The sequence below is a fragment of the Prunus dulcis genome, chromosome 1 (genome assembly GCF_902201215.1).
Source record: "Prunus dulcis chromosome 1, ALMONDv2, whole genome shotgun sequence".
Classification (NCBI taxonomy): domain Eukaryota; kingdom Viridiplantae; phylum Streptophyta; class Magnoliopsida; order Rosales; family Rosaceae; genus Prunus; species Prunus dulcis.
The window spans coordinates 7,059,537-7,076,775 of record NC_047650.1 but is presented as its reverse complement, the minus strand read 5'-3'; the positions used below and the strand labels follow the sequence as shown (position 1 = coordinate 7,076,775).

Genomic DNA, 17,239 nt, shown 5'->3' with positions numbered 1-17,239 from the left:
ACGTCGTTTTTTATTTGTTGATGACGTTGTATATTTTAACAACGACGGCGATTTAGCGTCGTGGTTTATTAGGGAAAAGATGACGGTGGATTCCACGACCGCTGAAAAACTGAATACACGACGGTGATTTACCGTCGTCTTTTCCCTTAAGCTATGCCTAATTCAGCATGACCGTATAGGGCCCTTAAAGATTAACAACATAACTATAAAACATCTATGATGCCTCAAGTCTAAGGATTAGTTTGAACCATTGCAATTTATGAGTTCTAGCTTGACATGTGAGTAAGGACTTCCATGCTGTAACTCATGTGTTGGATCGCAAAGCCTGAGATGTCTTAAGGATGTGGCGATGCTTGCGTACTACAACACCATTTTGTTGCGGTGTGTAAACACAAGAATGTTGGTAAATGGTACCATGCTCCCTAAAAAACTCTGACAAGGGAAAGAACTCCCCACCCCCCCTCCCCCAATTGTCGACATGGATAGATTGAATGCTAGTATTGAATTGTGCATGAACCATAGAAAAGAAAGACTTTAGAGTCCCTTGTGCCACCTTCTCTGTCAAATAACCTCTTTTTCCCTGGCCTGACACACGAAGCAACATCATCTTTGACCAACTATTATAGTTCTTTCCCTTCAATCGTACGGTGAATGGGGCAGCGGAAGTATCATTGAGAACTATAACAATTGGTTGCGCCATGTCAAGATTTTTTCAGGTTTCTGAAGCATTGGAAGCATTGGATTTTGTGACTGCAGTGGGGTTGTCTAGGGTATCTTTGAAAGCCATGGAGGAGAGAGAACAAGTTTGAATAATTGTGATTGATATTATATTTCTCCAGGAGGATATATATACAAGTACAAGTTGACTTTTCCTACAAGAAAAGTAATTAACTAATTACAAGGAATCCTAACTAGGTAATTATTCTAATTAGGTAACGTGAGTTACACCAAGAAAGCAGGGATCACGGGATCCCTGAATTATGGCTCACGCTAACAAGATCCATATAAACCAACCAACACATAGAGGTTTATACTGGTTCCGCGTTAAAGCCTACGTCTAGTTCGAAGACGGCGAGGAAAATCCACTAATAACATAAGGAGATTACAGAGGAGTTAACACTCTCAGCACAACAGGAAATTACAGAGTTCAACTCTCACAACCCAAATCCCATATATACCCAATCACTCATCCTCACAGATACAGATACATATGAGCTAATAACAAATCTCATATTCTTGCTCACAAATACAAAAACCAAAAGAGAGAACACTACCAAATTTGAAGCAACTCAAACAAAAGAGAAGTAATAGACAGTGTAACACTCATCCAAAAGAAAAAAGAAAAGATTTCCTTCACTTACACATAATGTGAGTCACACTTCTTTCACCTTAGATGCTTTTGGCTCTCTTCAATTGATCCCCTATATGTTTTTTTGTAAAAAAAAATTAAGGATATGAATTTTTCTTTTTGCCAATTTCCCCATTGTCGTTTAAATCCACAACATTTCATCCAATTTGCTGTTAAATACGAGGGAAAATTGATCTTTTTGAACCTTAAAAATAATTAAATACTAAAAAATAAAAGAAAAACTTTTAAAATTGAAATAATAATGATAACAATAAAGCAAAAAAGAAGAAGGAAACCAAGGTGGTTGGTGTGAGTGGTTCGGCACTTTCATTCCTTAAGAGAAGGTTAAGGGTTCAACCCGTGCTCTTGTATGGAGTCATCACTTTGGCCAGCACTTTACCCCTTACGGGCCGTCTCGGTGTGAGCGGGGATTAGTTTGGGTTGTGGTTAAGGCTTAAAGGTGCCACCCATAGTTGGGGCCCATCCAGGACCACCTCGTGGTTCAAACCAAAAAAAGAAGAAGGAGAAACTCGTTCCTGCCTCTCTCTCTCTCTCTCTCTCTCTCTCTCACATAGGGTCGAATCGAGGGTGGGTATGCAATTCCCATCCCCATCCCCATTGATCCTCACCTTCATACCCGCAATATTCATATTGGGGATTCCCCATTCTCCAAGTGGGGAATGAGTTCCCCGACCCACCCAATTACAAAAGAAAAAAACCAATATAAAACCACTTTGTTGAAAGAAAAAAAATAGGACTAGGGCAAGATAATGAATGTATATAATATATATGTATAAGACAATATAAGAATGTTTACATATTGACTAGAAGTTAACTAAATTAAGATTCCTATAAATTATATAAATATATAATATAATATAAAACTTAGTTGGCACAATCACTTTAATAGCATATTTATATATACTATAATATGTTATTATATTCTAAACGGGGAGGGTTTGGGTCAGGTATTAAAATACCATCCCCACCCCTCCTCGAACACCACACTCAAAAAATTCTCCGTATCCGTCCCAATATCCGTTTTTTATCCTTCATACCCGACCATTAGGGTCGAATCCCTCCGAAGACTCTTACTTGCGGAAAATTGTCATCCCTCTCTATCTCTCTCTCTGGGCACTCTCTCTTGGCGGCGCTGCTCATGGTCCACCCTACCCTGTCGCCACCCTCCCACAGCCTATGCAAGCTCCAATTTTGTTGTTGTTCGGGTTTTCACAAATTAAATTTGCAGAAATTAAAAAGATCAAAATCCTAAAGCCTAAGTGAAGAGGGCGACGAGATAGAGAGGGAGGCGGGGGAGGGCGCGTCAGGGATGAAGAGTTTGAGATCAACAGGCTGCGTCTTTGTTCTTCACTTCTGGTTGTTTTGCTCTTCTTCTTTCTCAATCCCACCCAAATATCTCGGTCCCAAATGAAACACAGAGCCTATCCAAATCCAATAAAATCTCCCATCTCTCTATGAATTTGGCTAAGCCTTTTTCACAAACACATGCTCTCTCTTATGGCTTTGAATGTATGTTGGTTGGCCTGGGGAGAAGCGTCGGAGAGAGGAGGAAGGGGACAAAAAAACAGAGGGGATGGGGGGGCGCGAATGGATCTGGGTCTGTGGGTGGGGATAGGTTTTTAATTTTTTTTTTTCTCGTTCTCTTATATTTTTCCAAAAATATATATTAATTTTTAATAATTTGACATAAAATTGGATGAAAATTGGGGGAAGTTGGCTAAAAAAATGTTCATATCTTTAATTTTCTAAGAAAAAAAATATATGGGGATTCAAATTTAGGTATAAGTTTATGGGGCAAATCACTAGGCAGATTAAATTCTAATGGTTCCAATACAACAACCACCAAACACCAACAATAATAAATATTGTAATATTCCAACAAGTATATATTTAAATTTCTTGTACTTATTTGTTTACTTTTCTAGCATGTATTTGTCTATGAAAAATTATCATTTTCTAATCATTGAAACAAAAAAATTGCCAATCGGGTCTAGGCTAGTGGCCACTACTAGAAAACATCATATTTTTCATAGAAAAAAGCTCGGTCTCAAGTTCAAATCCCATGACACGTTAAATAGTTTATGCGTGAGAAACCCTATCTTCTTAAAAAAAAAAAAAAATACAAAAAAAAAAAAATTTAAATCTTTGGAACCTAGTTTACTAGCCACAATATCTTGATTGTACCTAAAGCTTTCTTATGCCACGCATCATGTTCTAGAGTGCACCATGGTGGGCACAATGTCCCCTAATAAAACAAAACAGAGTTCACGGACACAACATTAGCCAAATTCACGAGAGCACCTTCAATCATACATAGAGACTTGTATATAATAAGCCATTCAAAGGAAACCAGAATCCACAACACCTTCCAATTATAAGCTCCCTTGTGCTCCACACATCCTACTGCGTGTGGTTCTTCTTCCTCTCCTCTCCAAGCATATGCTCCCCAAAAGAGACCTAGGACAAGCCCAAAAAAAAAAATGAAGCCCCAATTCCTCATCTTCCTCTTTGTCCTCTACATTATTCTCACTTCCAACTCTATTGTTTCAGCCACTTCTCAAACACATTTTTTCCAACAAAAGCCCAACAACGAGACCATACTGAGGGTCTCAAAGCAACTATGCTGGGGTTGCATAGGAGAGTCCCTAGAATTTTTGTTCCAACACAATTTGGTCAGGGCAGCCAAGTGGGAGATGCCTTTGATGTGGGACTTTCAGCTTGAAAAATATGCTCGATGGTGGGCAGGCATAAGAAAATCGGACTGCAAGTTGGAGCATTCGTTCCCAGAAGGCGAGTTCAAGCTCGGAGAGAACATATATTGGGGCAGTGGCTCGACTTGGACGCCGAGTGACGCAGTGAAGACATGGGCAGCTGAAGAGAAGTACTATACTTATGTGACAAATACGTGTGAGGCTGGGCAAATGTGTGGGCATTATACTCAAATTGTGTGGAAGAGTACAAGAAGACTTGGGTGTGCTAGGGCCGTGTGTGATGATGGAGATGTGTTTATGACTTGTAATTATGATCCGGTTGGTAATTATATTGGTGAGAGGCCATATTAGTAATGCTCAATTTTAAGATACACATATCTTGTGTAGGTATGGGTTTAGTCAAGAGCGCTTCCCACTCTGCACCTGAGTTCGAATCCCTCCATCGTAGTTTAGATTAAATTAAAATATATTATATATTGTATAAAATTTATATAATATGATATATGTATATGGTCATCCAGCTAGGCCCTAGGTGTGGGCTCAGTTATTTCATGTGGTTGAAAATTACAAAAGCCAAAGTCTTGTACAAGTATATATATGGCTGTCAGTGTAAATGAAATATGTATGCTACTAAATATTTTAAACCAGAAGCCTGTCTTGCATTTTGACCGCATTCTTCCAACCCTGGATTGGCTACTTGGTGCAGAAAGTCACACCTTATTGCCTGCACGTTGTCCTTATTCCTTGTATATGAATTCATCAAACCTACATAAAATTTATATATAAAAAATTCATGGCCGTAGAAAAATGTATAAAAGAAAGAAATTGCACTACAATGAATTTTCCTAATAAAAAATTCTTAAATATAAGATAACAATGTATATATGACTTTATATATTTTTATTTATTATTTATTGGGGTCATGAGAGAGACATTAATTGTATGAAAGAAATGCATGTAACTTTACAGTCTGTGTCATATTCACTATTCAGGCCGATATGGGTTGTTAGTTATCCTTTCAGCCCACATCTTGGACCCAGTTTCATTTAAAGGAAATACCAGCTAGTTTGAACTTCAAACTTGCTGGTATTATAAAAACAAACAACAACAAAAAGCCGGCTTAAACTGGGAATTGGAAGAATCGAACCGGATTTTATAGGTTTCGATTACTTCACTTTTTTTAGTCATCTCAGCCAAAAACAGTTCGAATTGGACTAAATGCATAGGGCAGTTCTGATTATGATTTTAGGCAAGAATTCAGCCAAATCGGATCGCACACATCCCTAATTTGAAGGGAAAAAAGTAATGGAAGGACCAAAAATTCCTTCTACCTCAAAACACTGCTTCTGGTTTAGGAGCTATTTTGTTAAGGTTTATTTGTTGAAATGCCTTATACGGTTTCCAAATAGTCTCAGTTTGTCCTCTAATATTTCAAATAACTCAATCTCCCCCTTGAACTTCTATTATGTGACCAAGGTTGCCCCATTATGTTAGTTTTCATATAAAAACTGTTAAATCAATTGAAGTGGCATGGGCATTTTAGTAAATTTAACTATTAAAAATTAAAAGATTCAATTAAATATAAAAAATGCGTGAAATTATTTAAAATAGGTAAAAAAAATAAAAAAGAAGATAAAAATGTCTTCTCTTTTTTTTTTTTTTTAATTTATATCCCTAATCGTCAACTCCCACCATATTCTCCCTCATCTCAACCAGCCCCACTGCCCAACCAACCCACACCCAGAAAAAAAAAAAAAAAAAAAAACTCACCCCACCTTCTCTCTCTCTCTCTCTCTCTCTCTCTCTCTCTCTCTCTCATCAACCCCCTCCCCCCAATTGTCAAAAGGCTCAAAACTCACAAATAAAATCACTAAATTGACTTCAGATTCGCATATGTGGCAGTCCAGATCTCCCTTGGTGGCTGCCAAAGAAAGAGAGAGAATTGGGAGGAGAGAGACATAGGGTGAATTATTAGTTACGGTTTGATGATGTCGAAGAGTGTGGAGAGCGGATTTTTTTGGCAGTGGGAGAGAGAGAGGAGGAAGGTTGCTAAGTTTTTTGGGTACCTTTATTTTGACTGAGGAATGGGGATGGGGAAGGTGATTGCAGGGGTTGGTTGAGATTAGGGAGAAAGTGGTGGGGGCTGACGATTGAGGGAGAAAAAAAAGGAGATATTTTTATGGGCTAACGACAAAAGACACCTTGCTGGTTTGGAGTGGCTCTCAATATGGACTCCAGGGTATCAATTTTATCAATTTACACCCTTAAGTTTGCAACATCGTCCAATTTCATCCTTCCGTTAAGTTGACCGTGTAGTCAATTGTTAAATGTTGACGTGTACTGTGGGACCCACCTACTAACAAAATTTTTTTTTATTTGAAATAATAAATAACATTCTAACAAATTTTTTTAATAAAATCAACTTAAAAAATCCCAGCCGCCCTTACCACACCCCAGTGACCAGTTCCCCACCCTTTCTCTGTCCAACCCCAGCCCCTTTCCTTCTCTGCATCAGCTCAGATGACATCGACACCGTCTACCTCTGCACCCTCAGAGGCACCGGTTCCAGTCCCGCCCATTAGGATCGAGAGAAAAAGCTTTAAAAAAAACCCAGCTCATTCCCTACCCAACAACCCAGCCCTCCCCCCACCCCCTGCCAGTTCCCCACCTCCTCTCGCACCAACTCCAACCCCTTCCCTCCTCCGCTGCATCGGTGCTGGCTACATTCGCACTATCTACCTCTACACCTTTAGAGGCACCGGTTCTAGTCCCGCCCATAAAGATTGGGGGTGTTTGTCTTTCTCGTGCTTTTACGCCAGGAAATTCGTCGACAAAAAGGCTCTAGCATTAAAGAAGGAGATCCATAGAGCCAAGATCGAAAATTTTGAATATTCCTCCATTTTTCTCAGATATTGAATTGCATCATTCTCTTTTTACTTGATTTTTTATTATCAAAAAAGAATAAAATCAAATATAACTAGGACCTCTATTTTCTGGTTTTTTGTATTCTTGTGCTTACAACTCAGATGAGAGATGTTATAATCTTGTCTGCTTTATCTCTTTGCAAAGTCGTCTTCAATCTAGATTTTCTTTAATTTTTTAATTGAAAATTTTGGTGGTATAGCTTTCCAGATTTTATGTTGCGGAAGTTCTGGGGGCTTAGAATACCTTTACATGCTTGAAATCATCTACAGGGACCTAGTACGCACAGAGAGAGAGAGAGAGAGAGAGAGAGAGAGAGAGAGAGAGAGGAAGGTTGCTAAGTTTTTTGGGTACCTTTATTTTGACTGAGGAATGGGGATGGGGAAGGTGATTGCAGGGGTTGGTTGAGATTAGGGAGAAAGTGGTGGGGGCTGACGATTGAGGGAGAAAAAAAGGAGATATTTTTATGGGTTAACGACAAAAGACACCCTGTTGGTTTGGAGTGGCTCTCAATATGGACTATAGGGTATCAATTTTATCAATTTACACCCTTACGTTTGCAACATCGTCCAATTTCATCCTTCCGTTAAGTTGACCGTGTAATCAATCGTTAAATGTTGACGTGTCTACTGTGGGACCCACCTACTAACAAAAAAAATTAATTAAAATAATAACATTCTAACAAAATTTTTTTATAAAATCAACTTAAAAAATCTCAGCCGCCCTTACCACACCCCAGTGACCAATTCCCCACCCCTTCTCTATCCAACCCCAGCCCCTTTCCTCCACCGCATCAGCTCATATGACATCGACACCATTTACCTTTGCACCCTCAGAGGCACCGATTCCAGTCCCGCCCATTAGGATCGAGAGAAAAAGCTTTTAAAAAAAACCCAGCTCATTCCCTACCCAACAACCCAGCCCTCCCCCCACCCCCTGCCAGTTCCTACCTCCTCTCGCACCAACCCCAACCCCTTCCCTCCTTCGCTGCATTGGTGCTGGCTACATTCGCACCATCTACTTCTGCACCTTTAGAGGCACCGGTTCTAGTCCCGCCCATAAAGATTGCGGGTGTTCGTCTTTCTCGTGCTTTTACGTCAGGAAATTCGTCGACAAAAAGGCCCTAGCATTAAAGAAGGAGATCCACAGAGCCAAGATCGAAAATTTTGAATATTCCTCCATTTTTCTCTGATATTGAATTGCATCATTCTCTTTTTACTTGATTTTTTATTATCAAAAAAAGAATAAAATCAAATTTAACTAGGACCCCTATTTTCTGGTTTTTTGTATTCTTGTGCTTACAACTCAGATGAGATCATGAGATGTTATAATCTTGTTCGCTTTATATCTTTGCAAAGTCGTCTTCAATCTAGATTTTCTTTAATTTTTTAATTGAAAATTTTGGTGGTATAGCTTTCCAGCTTTTATGTTGCGGAAGTTCTGGAGGCCTTAGAATACCTTTACATGCTTGGAATCATCTACAGGGACCTAGTGCGCACAGAGAGACAGAGAGAGAGAGAGAGAGAGAGAGAGAGAGAGAGAGAGTTGGGGTTAGTTGAGAGGAGGAGGGGAACCGGGCGGGGGAGGGAGCTGGGTTTATTGGGAGGGAAGGGGTTGGGTTTTTTAAGCTTTTTATTTTTATTTTTAAATTTTATGTTATTTTATATGTAAAAAATTTAGGGATTGGTTAATAGATGGGTCCCACAATGAACACATCATCAGTTAACGTCTGACCAAACGGTCAACTTTAGTCAACTTAACGGAAGGATGAAATTGGACGATGTTGCAAACGTAAGGGTGTAAATTGATAAAATTGATACCCTGGAGTCCATATTGAGAACCAACCCAAACCAGCAGGGTGTCTTTTGTCGTTAGCCCTATTTTTATCTTATCTCTATTTTAAATAATTTCAAGCATTTTTTATATTTATTTTGAATTTTGAATAGTTAAATTTATCAAAATACCAATGCCAAGTCAGCTGATTTAACAATCTAATCTGAAAAACTAACAAAATGGGGCAACCTTGGCCACGTAATAGAAGTTCATGGGGAAAATTGAGTCATTTGAAACGTCAAGGGGCAAACTGAGACTATTTGGAAACCACATGAGGCATGTCAACAAATAAGCCTTTTATTAAATTAAGTTGATATGTTTACATGATTATCATGCAATCTAATTATATTGAAGGAGTGAGAAATCGAACAGATGATCTACCTCGGGAGGAGAAATGAATGCTGTAATTACTTGAACTTACGTATGTTAAATTGTTAATGAAGCCCCGATTATAAATAATGTACTCACCCCTCAAAAGAGAAGAAAATAATCTACCAAACAAATGCACCAACATTTCTGTCAAGCATTCTTATCTTTTCACTCCAAGATACGTAATTGGCTTTGTGGTCTTACAATACAATACATAAAGAAAACTCATAAAGCTATAGACGCAATCCTCAAGGTTCATGCCGCTTAATTATATAATATAATCCTGTAATATTATTAGTTATAATTAAACAGAGATTAGAAAAATCCACATAAATACTCTCCGTTGTTGCCAGCCCCAAAGGCACATAAACAGCATCCAATTTCTATGAAATATTCAATAAGGCCTTTCTCCAATATAATTCCCAGGAGGGTCATAGTTGCAAACCATGAACACACCCCTACCACCCAAACAAGTGACTCTGGCACACCCAACTCTTCTTGTGGACCTCCACACAATCTGTGTATAATGCCCACATTCCTGCCCTCTAGCACAAGAATTAGACCAGTAATTGTACCACCTGCTCTCCAAAGCCCATGCCGCCACTGCCTGAGCCGGCGTCCACCCGGTGCCACTACCCCAGAAAATGTTCTCTCCATAAGGGCCATTTGAGTGCCTCAAAGCGCAGTCGTATCGCCTTTGGTTTGCATACCATTGTGCATACCTTGCCAACTTCGCATCCCAAACCAATGGCTTCATTTTGGTGGCTGACCGGGCAGCATTTTGGGGAACCAAAAATTGGTTAGCCTGGCTTAGGTACTGGCTGTGCCTTGTTGCAGCATTTGTGCTTGAGATAAGGACCAGAAGAATTGTGGTGGTGAAGTAGCAGTACAATGCTGCAGGCATTTTGTTTTGTGAAATTCCAAATATTCTTTTATTTGAGAGAATTTGGGGAAGTTTGTGTTATAGTGGGTCGTTGTGTTTATTTATAATTTGGAGGCCGCAGTAGTTGGATTTTTGGGGTATAAAGTGTCAACTCTTGGGTGGCACCCATGTTCGATAATGATTGCCACATTGGTTTTTGTGGGGGACAAATTGAGCCACAAAGGTTTCAATTAATAACCTATTAAATAATTATTTCTCCAATTTCATATAATTTCAGGGTAGGTTGCCAAATTAATTTATACTCTAAATTTATGATAGATTCTTCTATCGCATTTAAAGGAAGAAATTGATGTTGAATATTTTCAATTAATTAATACTTATGTTAAAGGATTAGAACCCTGGAGAGAGGAGGCATTAAAATAAGAACAAAGATTTATTCTCTTCTAGAAAATTTTATTTGATTAACAGTTACTACCCAAAGTGAAACCTATTTGTATGAAGACATGTTCGAAGGTTTGTTGGTATCAGTATAATATGGATTTTTTTATTTAAAAAAGTGTATGTCAACATGCATGTTTTGAGATTTTAAGGGCCTATGCGAAACTTAAATTGAGGTCCTCATATAATAAGGAAAAACTAAATATAAAAAACCTAAAATATTAGCATGACTTAATGTTATAAAACAACTTGTTTTAGTTAAATTCATCATCAATTAGCATGCAATGACAATCACAAATGCATAACATTTTAAACTTTTCAATTTGAGAAAGATAAATAATAAGTAAGTTCAGCACAAATAATAAGCGAAGAAAAATAAATTTATCAAGAGCTCCTCTTTGAGGTTGAGCCAATTGCTCAATTTTTCATAGTTGTTTTGTACATCCAGAATTGTATTGCCTAATAGGTGACATGTTTATAATACAAAGAAAAATTCCAAAACCCATCAAGTAATATTCCATATATATAGTTTACCGTTGTTTCATGGATCGATGTCAATATTTTATATGCAAGCATGATAACACCATTTTCTCCAATAACACACCCTCTTCTCCTAAGACAATCGGATAGTTGGCGAGACATGTGGGATAATAAAGCTCAAGTCACTCTATTGATTTGAGACCAACAACCCCCAGGGAGGGTCTTTTGCTGTTCTTTCTTTGGTTTCAACATCTTGTATTGTTTGGTGTCCCATGAATTGGTGCTTTCTTTGGTTATCTAAGTTAATTATCAGCTTCTTGAAGCTTCTTTGGCATGTTGATTTCTATAGATGGCTTGAGCTCTTTTTGGCCCCCTGTAGCCTCCCTACGTGCATGTATTGATGGTTTAGAAGACTCTAAGATACGACCCCTAATACTCAAGCTCAAGGTCCACTATAAAATATTCACAGTTGGATAAAAGTCTCTAAGTCACAAAATTGTTGCCCAAAAATAATAATGTCGAAAGTAGAGAAAGTATGAAAGTAGGAGAAGAGAGAAATCAGATTGTGGTGTTTTTCAAATGTGGAGTGACCTTTTATAGGCATCCAACAATTGTAACATCCACATACAATTTAAACCAGAAAATTAAGGCAATAGATAAATAAAACAACTGAAAATTCAAATGGTATAACCTCATAATAAATAGGGAAACAGCCAAATGAATTTAAAAGAAAACGTTTAAAATTTTAAAAGCCTTAAATATCAACAAAAACTTATTTACCCGAACCCACCACATGGCAACCTTTTTATAATATCATCATCACCATCATATTGCATACAGATGGCAGTGGTTGCTGAGAATGGCTGGACAAGCATAAGCCTGCATTTATGACAAACATCGAAAGTGGGTTTCCATTTATTTGTGGTGTGCCTATGAGATATATATAGTGTAATTCATCAATAACACAAAAGGAGATTTTTTAAAACACGTTAGATTGTTTTTTTGCTTACTTTATTTGTGGTCAGTTTTCTTTGTCAAGTATTACAACCCCAATATATCAGACTGGAGGACTTGTTCGTTTGATAACCAAGTATTCCATCTACCTTTCTATAGCCACCGACACCCTTCTGCCCTCATCTACTTGTTCCTCATATATAAGTAAGTCACAGTCTCTACAGCTAGCTAGCACAAAGCCAAGACCATCTAGCAATTATGGTAGGAAACCCCAAACCCCAAACTCACCATGTTGCCGTTTTGGCCTTCCCTTTTGGGAGCCACGCAAGCGCTCTTCTCGACGTTGTTCTCAAACTAGCTCCAGCTTCCCCACACGTCCTCTTCTCCTTCTTCACCACTTCTAGAGCGAACACCTCCCTCCTCTCCAAAGTCTCGCCTTCGAGCTTCCACAATGTTGAGCCTCACGACGTGGTGGATGGGTTGCCTGAGGGTTTCGTGCCCTCAGCCAACTTTGAGGAAGCTATCGGGTTGTTTTTGAAGGCGGCGCCCGGTAACTTCATGACGGGTTTGAAGAACGCCGAGGCGGCGACGGGTTTGAAGGTCAGGTGTTTGGTGACCGATGCGTTCTTTTGGTTCGGGGGAGATATGTCGGAGGAGATCAAAGTGCCCTGGGTGCCGGTTTGGACTAGTGGACCACGGTCACTTCTTGTTCATGTAGAGACTGACTTCATACGGGAAAGGGTTGGAATCGTTATTGGTAAGCAATCAATTTCATTTAATTGCATTTTGTGAGCATCTCTATGTTTCTGAAATGTTTATTTTTGTTTTTGGCAACTGAAATTTAGATTTAAGTTCATACATTTTATAGTTAAACCAATTTTGGCCATAGGAAACTAGATCCATTGTTATGTATATATTATAGTATATGTCTAGTGGTTTGCCTGAAGAATCAATTGACATTTGAGCACTCTTTTCTCCATAACCTTTCTACTTTTTATATTTTTGGATACAAATGATATTCTACTTTAAGGGCGGGGAATTCTAACTCGATTGCATAACGAGGAGCACACATCCTCTCTAGCCAACTTGACTAAATCCTTGTCTGCCTTATTCTTTGTACTCTAAGTCCAAAACACTACGTGTGATTGAAAATGGAAAATATCCAATATTACCTTCCCTCCAATATTCGTATTAACAATTTCAAATAACAACTTGAATAGCGAAGAGCTAGTAATTGTAATTCTATGTTATTTCCTTTTTCTCTATTATCCTACATTTACTCTCATTTTTCTTCTTTCAACCAATTCACTCGGGACTCCATCATGTCCATTTTTTTTTTTGGAGATTCACTATTATATCCAATATGGGGACCTAAATTATAAAAAAAATTCTATATGAAATGGACTTTAGAAACTAGGGGTGGCATTTTAGACCGAAAAAACTGCAAAAACCAACCGACATTATACCGCATTGGAACCGCAATAGCTAAAACCGACCGAAAATTGTGGTTTTAGAAACCGAACCGCAATTGCGGTTGCAGTTGCGGTATTTGATTTTGACAACTCGCGGTTACCGCAAACCGCAAATATATCTTTTTAAAAATTGCATTTTAGTAGTTAGATGTTGTGTTTTAATTTGGTTGAGTTTAATATATTATTAATACGCTTTTATGTTGTTGCTTTTGTGTTGTGTTTTGTTATAGATGGAGTCTGGCCACTTTAACACACCTAATGCCTCTAATCCCCCAAACACAAACCAATACACCCGAAACACAACCTCCACTCCAACTCATAAAGAAGGGCTTCTTCTTATAGTAAAATCCACTCACCACCACCTACACTTGAGTTCTCCTTTTGGTTTGTAACTTTAATTAACTTTGAATTGAATTTTTCTTTAAGTTGTGAATGCTTGAGAAGTTGAGGTTGAGGTTGTGAATTTATATATGCTTGAGAAGTTGAGTTTGTGAATTTATATTTTTAGTTAAAGTATGGTTGAAGTCAAAAAGCTTCAAAAGAAGCATCAAACCTAGGCTTAAAAGTATGAAAGATTGAATTTTTATGACACAAAAAGACCACAGTTAAAGATCTAAAATTGTCTAATTTAGGCCAAAAATATTCAAATCGGTTTAAACAGTTAATTCATGGTAACTAACCAATTTTTGCGGTTTACCGCAGTAAACCTCAAAAAGCGGTCGGTTTGCGGTTCGGAAAAAAATTCGCGGTTACCGAACCGCAACCATCCCTATTAAAAACATATCCAAAGCCCATTTACAACATAATAAAAAAACTTTTTAACTTCTTATAAATTTCAAAATTGCCATCAATTTCTTAAAACAAACTAATTTCAACACAGATTCACACAAAAACTGCAACAAAAATATAATGTAGATATCAATGATGTAAAAAAATAAAAAAATGTAAAAACAAAAACAAAGACTACAAACTACAAACTCCGAACTCCAAACTCCAAACAAAAACAAAAACTATTTTTATAGAAACAAAAACTGCACTGCAGAACCATGATGCGAGTACTAAAATTAGTAAGGAACCAAAATGCAAAACCATGATGAAAGTATTAAAACTAAAACGGAAACTGCAATGTAGATTCTGAGTAAAAATGCACCTAGTAAACATGAGGAACTAAAAGTCAAAACCATGATGAAAGTACTAGAAAATTATACAAAAATCTCTAACCAAACAACACCTCAAACTCAGATATGATTTTTTTGTTTTTTGTTTTTAAAAAGCCAAAGTAAAAACAAAGACAACAACAAAGAGTTGAAAAATCAACTTATAAAAACCGAAAAAAAACTAGAAAATTCAAATAAAAATTTGATCAAGAATATACATACCTCCACAGCAGAAAAACTGAGCTTCACATCAAAACATGAATACTACAATAGAAGAAGAAGATTGAAAAATGCACTGCATTTTCTATAAAAACAAAAAGTTCTCATATTTAAGTGGGATTTTAAAACAAAAACAAAAATGTGAATATCAATGATGTAAACAAAATGAAAAAACAAAGCAAAAAATTTGAACAAAAACAAAAACTAATTTTATAGAACCAATGACTACACTGCATAGTATGGGGGAAAAATAAAATATTAATAAGTGTGGAATGCAAAACCATGATGAAAGTACTAAAATGGAAACAGAAACTGTAATGCAGAAACGAAAACTGCAATGTAGAAACGGAAAATGCAATGCAGAAACGGAAACTACAAACCACATTCTTGTTTGTTTGGTTTCTTACTCCATGGTAAAATTGATTGGGTGTTGAACTAAGAGAACCAAAAGAGAAGCAGAAATGAGATCGAGGAATTGATTGACCTAGATGAGCCAAACAACATCGGTGATGGCAGTGGCACTTCACTAGACAGGGGCTTGGATATCGTGGTGCTATGGTCCCGTGACTGCTGGACTGTTCTAGACAAAATTGACACAAACTCCTATGGTTTGGGTTGGGTATTTTGGGGAGATGATAGAGAATGTGATGGCGAGCAACTTTCATGAAGGAACCATAGTGAGATAAGGTCGTTACGGAGACGAAAACTTGCTATCAAATTGGACTTGCGGCAGGCCCCGACTGCTAGACTGTTCCAGGAAAAATTGCCCACTAACACTGGCTGTTTGGGTTGGGTATTTTGGGAAGATGATAGAGGAAGTGATGGCTAGCAACTTTCGTAAAGGAACGACGACGAGATAAGGTCGTTATGACGACGGAAAGTTGCTGTGAAATTGGGAATGTGGATGCCCTGTTTTCCAGTTGAGAGAGAGAGGGATGATGAGATCTGATTTTGGCGAGGCTTTAAACAAAAAGGGTAAAATTGAATTTTTACCTTTCTAATTTAGATAGGTCCAACGAATCTGGGCCTCCTCTTTGGCCAAATCCAAAACAAAATTTGATTCCTAGGTATTAAAATGCAAACAGAAATACTCTATATCTCAAATCCTAATTAATAAGAATTGTTATGTCTAATACCTAATTTTTCTATATATATTTCCATGAGTTGGACAATACTATGTGATGGACAATACTATGTGATTTATTCATTGTTTAACAAATGTTTTATACTCAATTGTTTTTTGGTTAATTTTTTTTTTTAAACTTCAATTTTGTTATTTTATATTAGTTTATTTTTACGAAGATTTTAACCTGATTAGTTTAGATACTTTCAATGTTTGATTTTAATTTCGATTGTTGTATCTTTTTGTTTTCACTATTTAGATTTGTTGAGACTTAATGTAGGACGTCTGATATGTTTATATGTCGTGCTCTTTTAGGGTGCTTCTAATTTATAGAGCATGTTCTCTAACAACAACAAAAAAAAGTAGCCGTTAGATCGCCGTGATTAATTACTATGGGCCGCTTCATAATTGGACATTGGGCCCATTTCATATGGTGGACGTTGTTGTGCTGTTGGGCGCTGCTCTGTGATGGGCGGCTCATTTGAAAAGCCACCAGGCTCACCGGCAATGAGACCATCTCTCTCTCTCTCTCTCTCTCTCTCTCACGTGCGCACCTACTGAGCAGGCTGTAGCCCAATATAAGGCCCCCAAATTTGGACCGGAACTGTAGGTAAAACCCAAAAAGGCCTCTTCATCTATATATATATATATATATATATATATATAAAGCAAAATGCAAAGAATGGTAAAATATTCAAAATACCAGAATGCCATTGGTTAATGCAAACATTAAGAATTGAAATTATTTATTAAATGAAGATAATATAGTAAATCCCCACCTTTTCATATTAAATTAAAAGAAAAATAAGATAATAGATCCTATTTGTATGGAACACAACTACCCATTATCTTTTCTAATTCTAAAATAAATTTAAATTTAAAAAAAAAAAACCTCTCCATGATGTTGTAACGAGGGCTGTCCAGGAGAACTAGTTCCACTGAAAAAAAAAAAAAAGACCCCATAATTCATTTTAACCCAGAAAGGCCCCCATAATTCATTTAAATTTTTCTCAACTTGCAGCTTATTCTGGCTCATGAAGGACTTTAATTCCTCTAACCATTGCCTCTCTCTTTTTATTATTATTATTATTATTATTATTATTATTTTCAGGAGGTGGAAAACAGGCGCTTGACTTCCTTCCCGCATTTTCAAGATTTCAGATATGTGACTTACCGGATGGAGTAGTAACAGGGAACTTAGATTCACCCATAGCAACCCTGCTGCACAAAATGGGACAAAAACTGCTCAAAGCAACTGTTGTTGCGGTTAACTCTTTCGATGACGTAGACCCTGAAATTGAGAATGCGC

The 17,239-nt window shown here is 37.4% G+C and overlaps 3 protein-coding genes across 3 annotated transcripts in view; 2 read left to right on the top strand and 1 right to left on the bottom strand.

Moving 5' to 3' along the window:
* Window positions 1–3,709: 3,709 nt before the first annotated feature.
* LOC117614689 (pathogenesis-related protein PR-1) lies at window positions 3,710–4,674 on the top strand. Its single transcript, XM_034343575.1, has one exon. The coding sequence runs from the start codon at window positions 3,850–3,852 to the stop codon at window positions 4,429–4,431; it is 582 nt and encodes a 193-aa protein (XP_034199466.1). The 5' UTR covers window positions 3,710–3,849; the 3' UTR covers window positions 4,432–4,674.
* Window positions 4,675–9,472: 4,798 nt separating this feature from the next.
* On the bottom strand, window positions 9,473–10,139 carry LOC117616121 (pathogenesis-related protein PR-1-like). The gene has a single exon (XM_034345336.1). It carries the CDS (start codon window positions 10,106–10,108, stop codon window positions 9,599–9,601), a length of 510 nt encoding a protein of 169 aa, XP_034201227.1. The 5' UTR covers window positions 10,109–10,139; the 3' UTR covers window positions 9,473–9,598.
* Window positions 10,140–12,117: 1,978 nt separating this feature from the next.
* Window positions 12,118–17,239, top strand: part of LOC117616120 (flavonol 3-O-glucosyltransferase F3GT2-like) — a 14,123-nt gene continuing 9,001 nt past the window's right edge. Inside the window, exon 1 of the mRNA XM_034345335.1 lies at window positions 12,118–12,591. Within this exon, the coding sequence (XP_034201226.1) occupies window positions 12,218–12,591 (374 nt within the window). The 5' untranslated portion in view covers window positions 12,118–12,217. The remainder of the gene's footprint in view (window positions 12,592–17,239) is intronic.

Bases quoted from the DNA above. Each gene is read 5' to 3' on its own strand.
- LOC117614689 (XM_034343575.1), top strand. From the start codon at position 3,850: ATGAAGCCCCAATTCCTCATCTTCCTCTTTGTCCTCTACATTATTCTC.
- LOC117616121 (XM_034345336.1), bottom strand. From the start codon at position 10,108: ATGCCTGCAGCATTGTACTGCTACTTCACCACCACAATTCTTCTGGTC.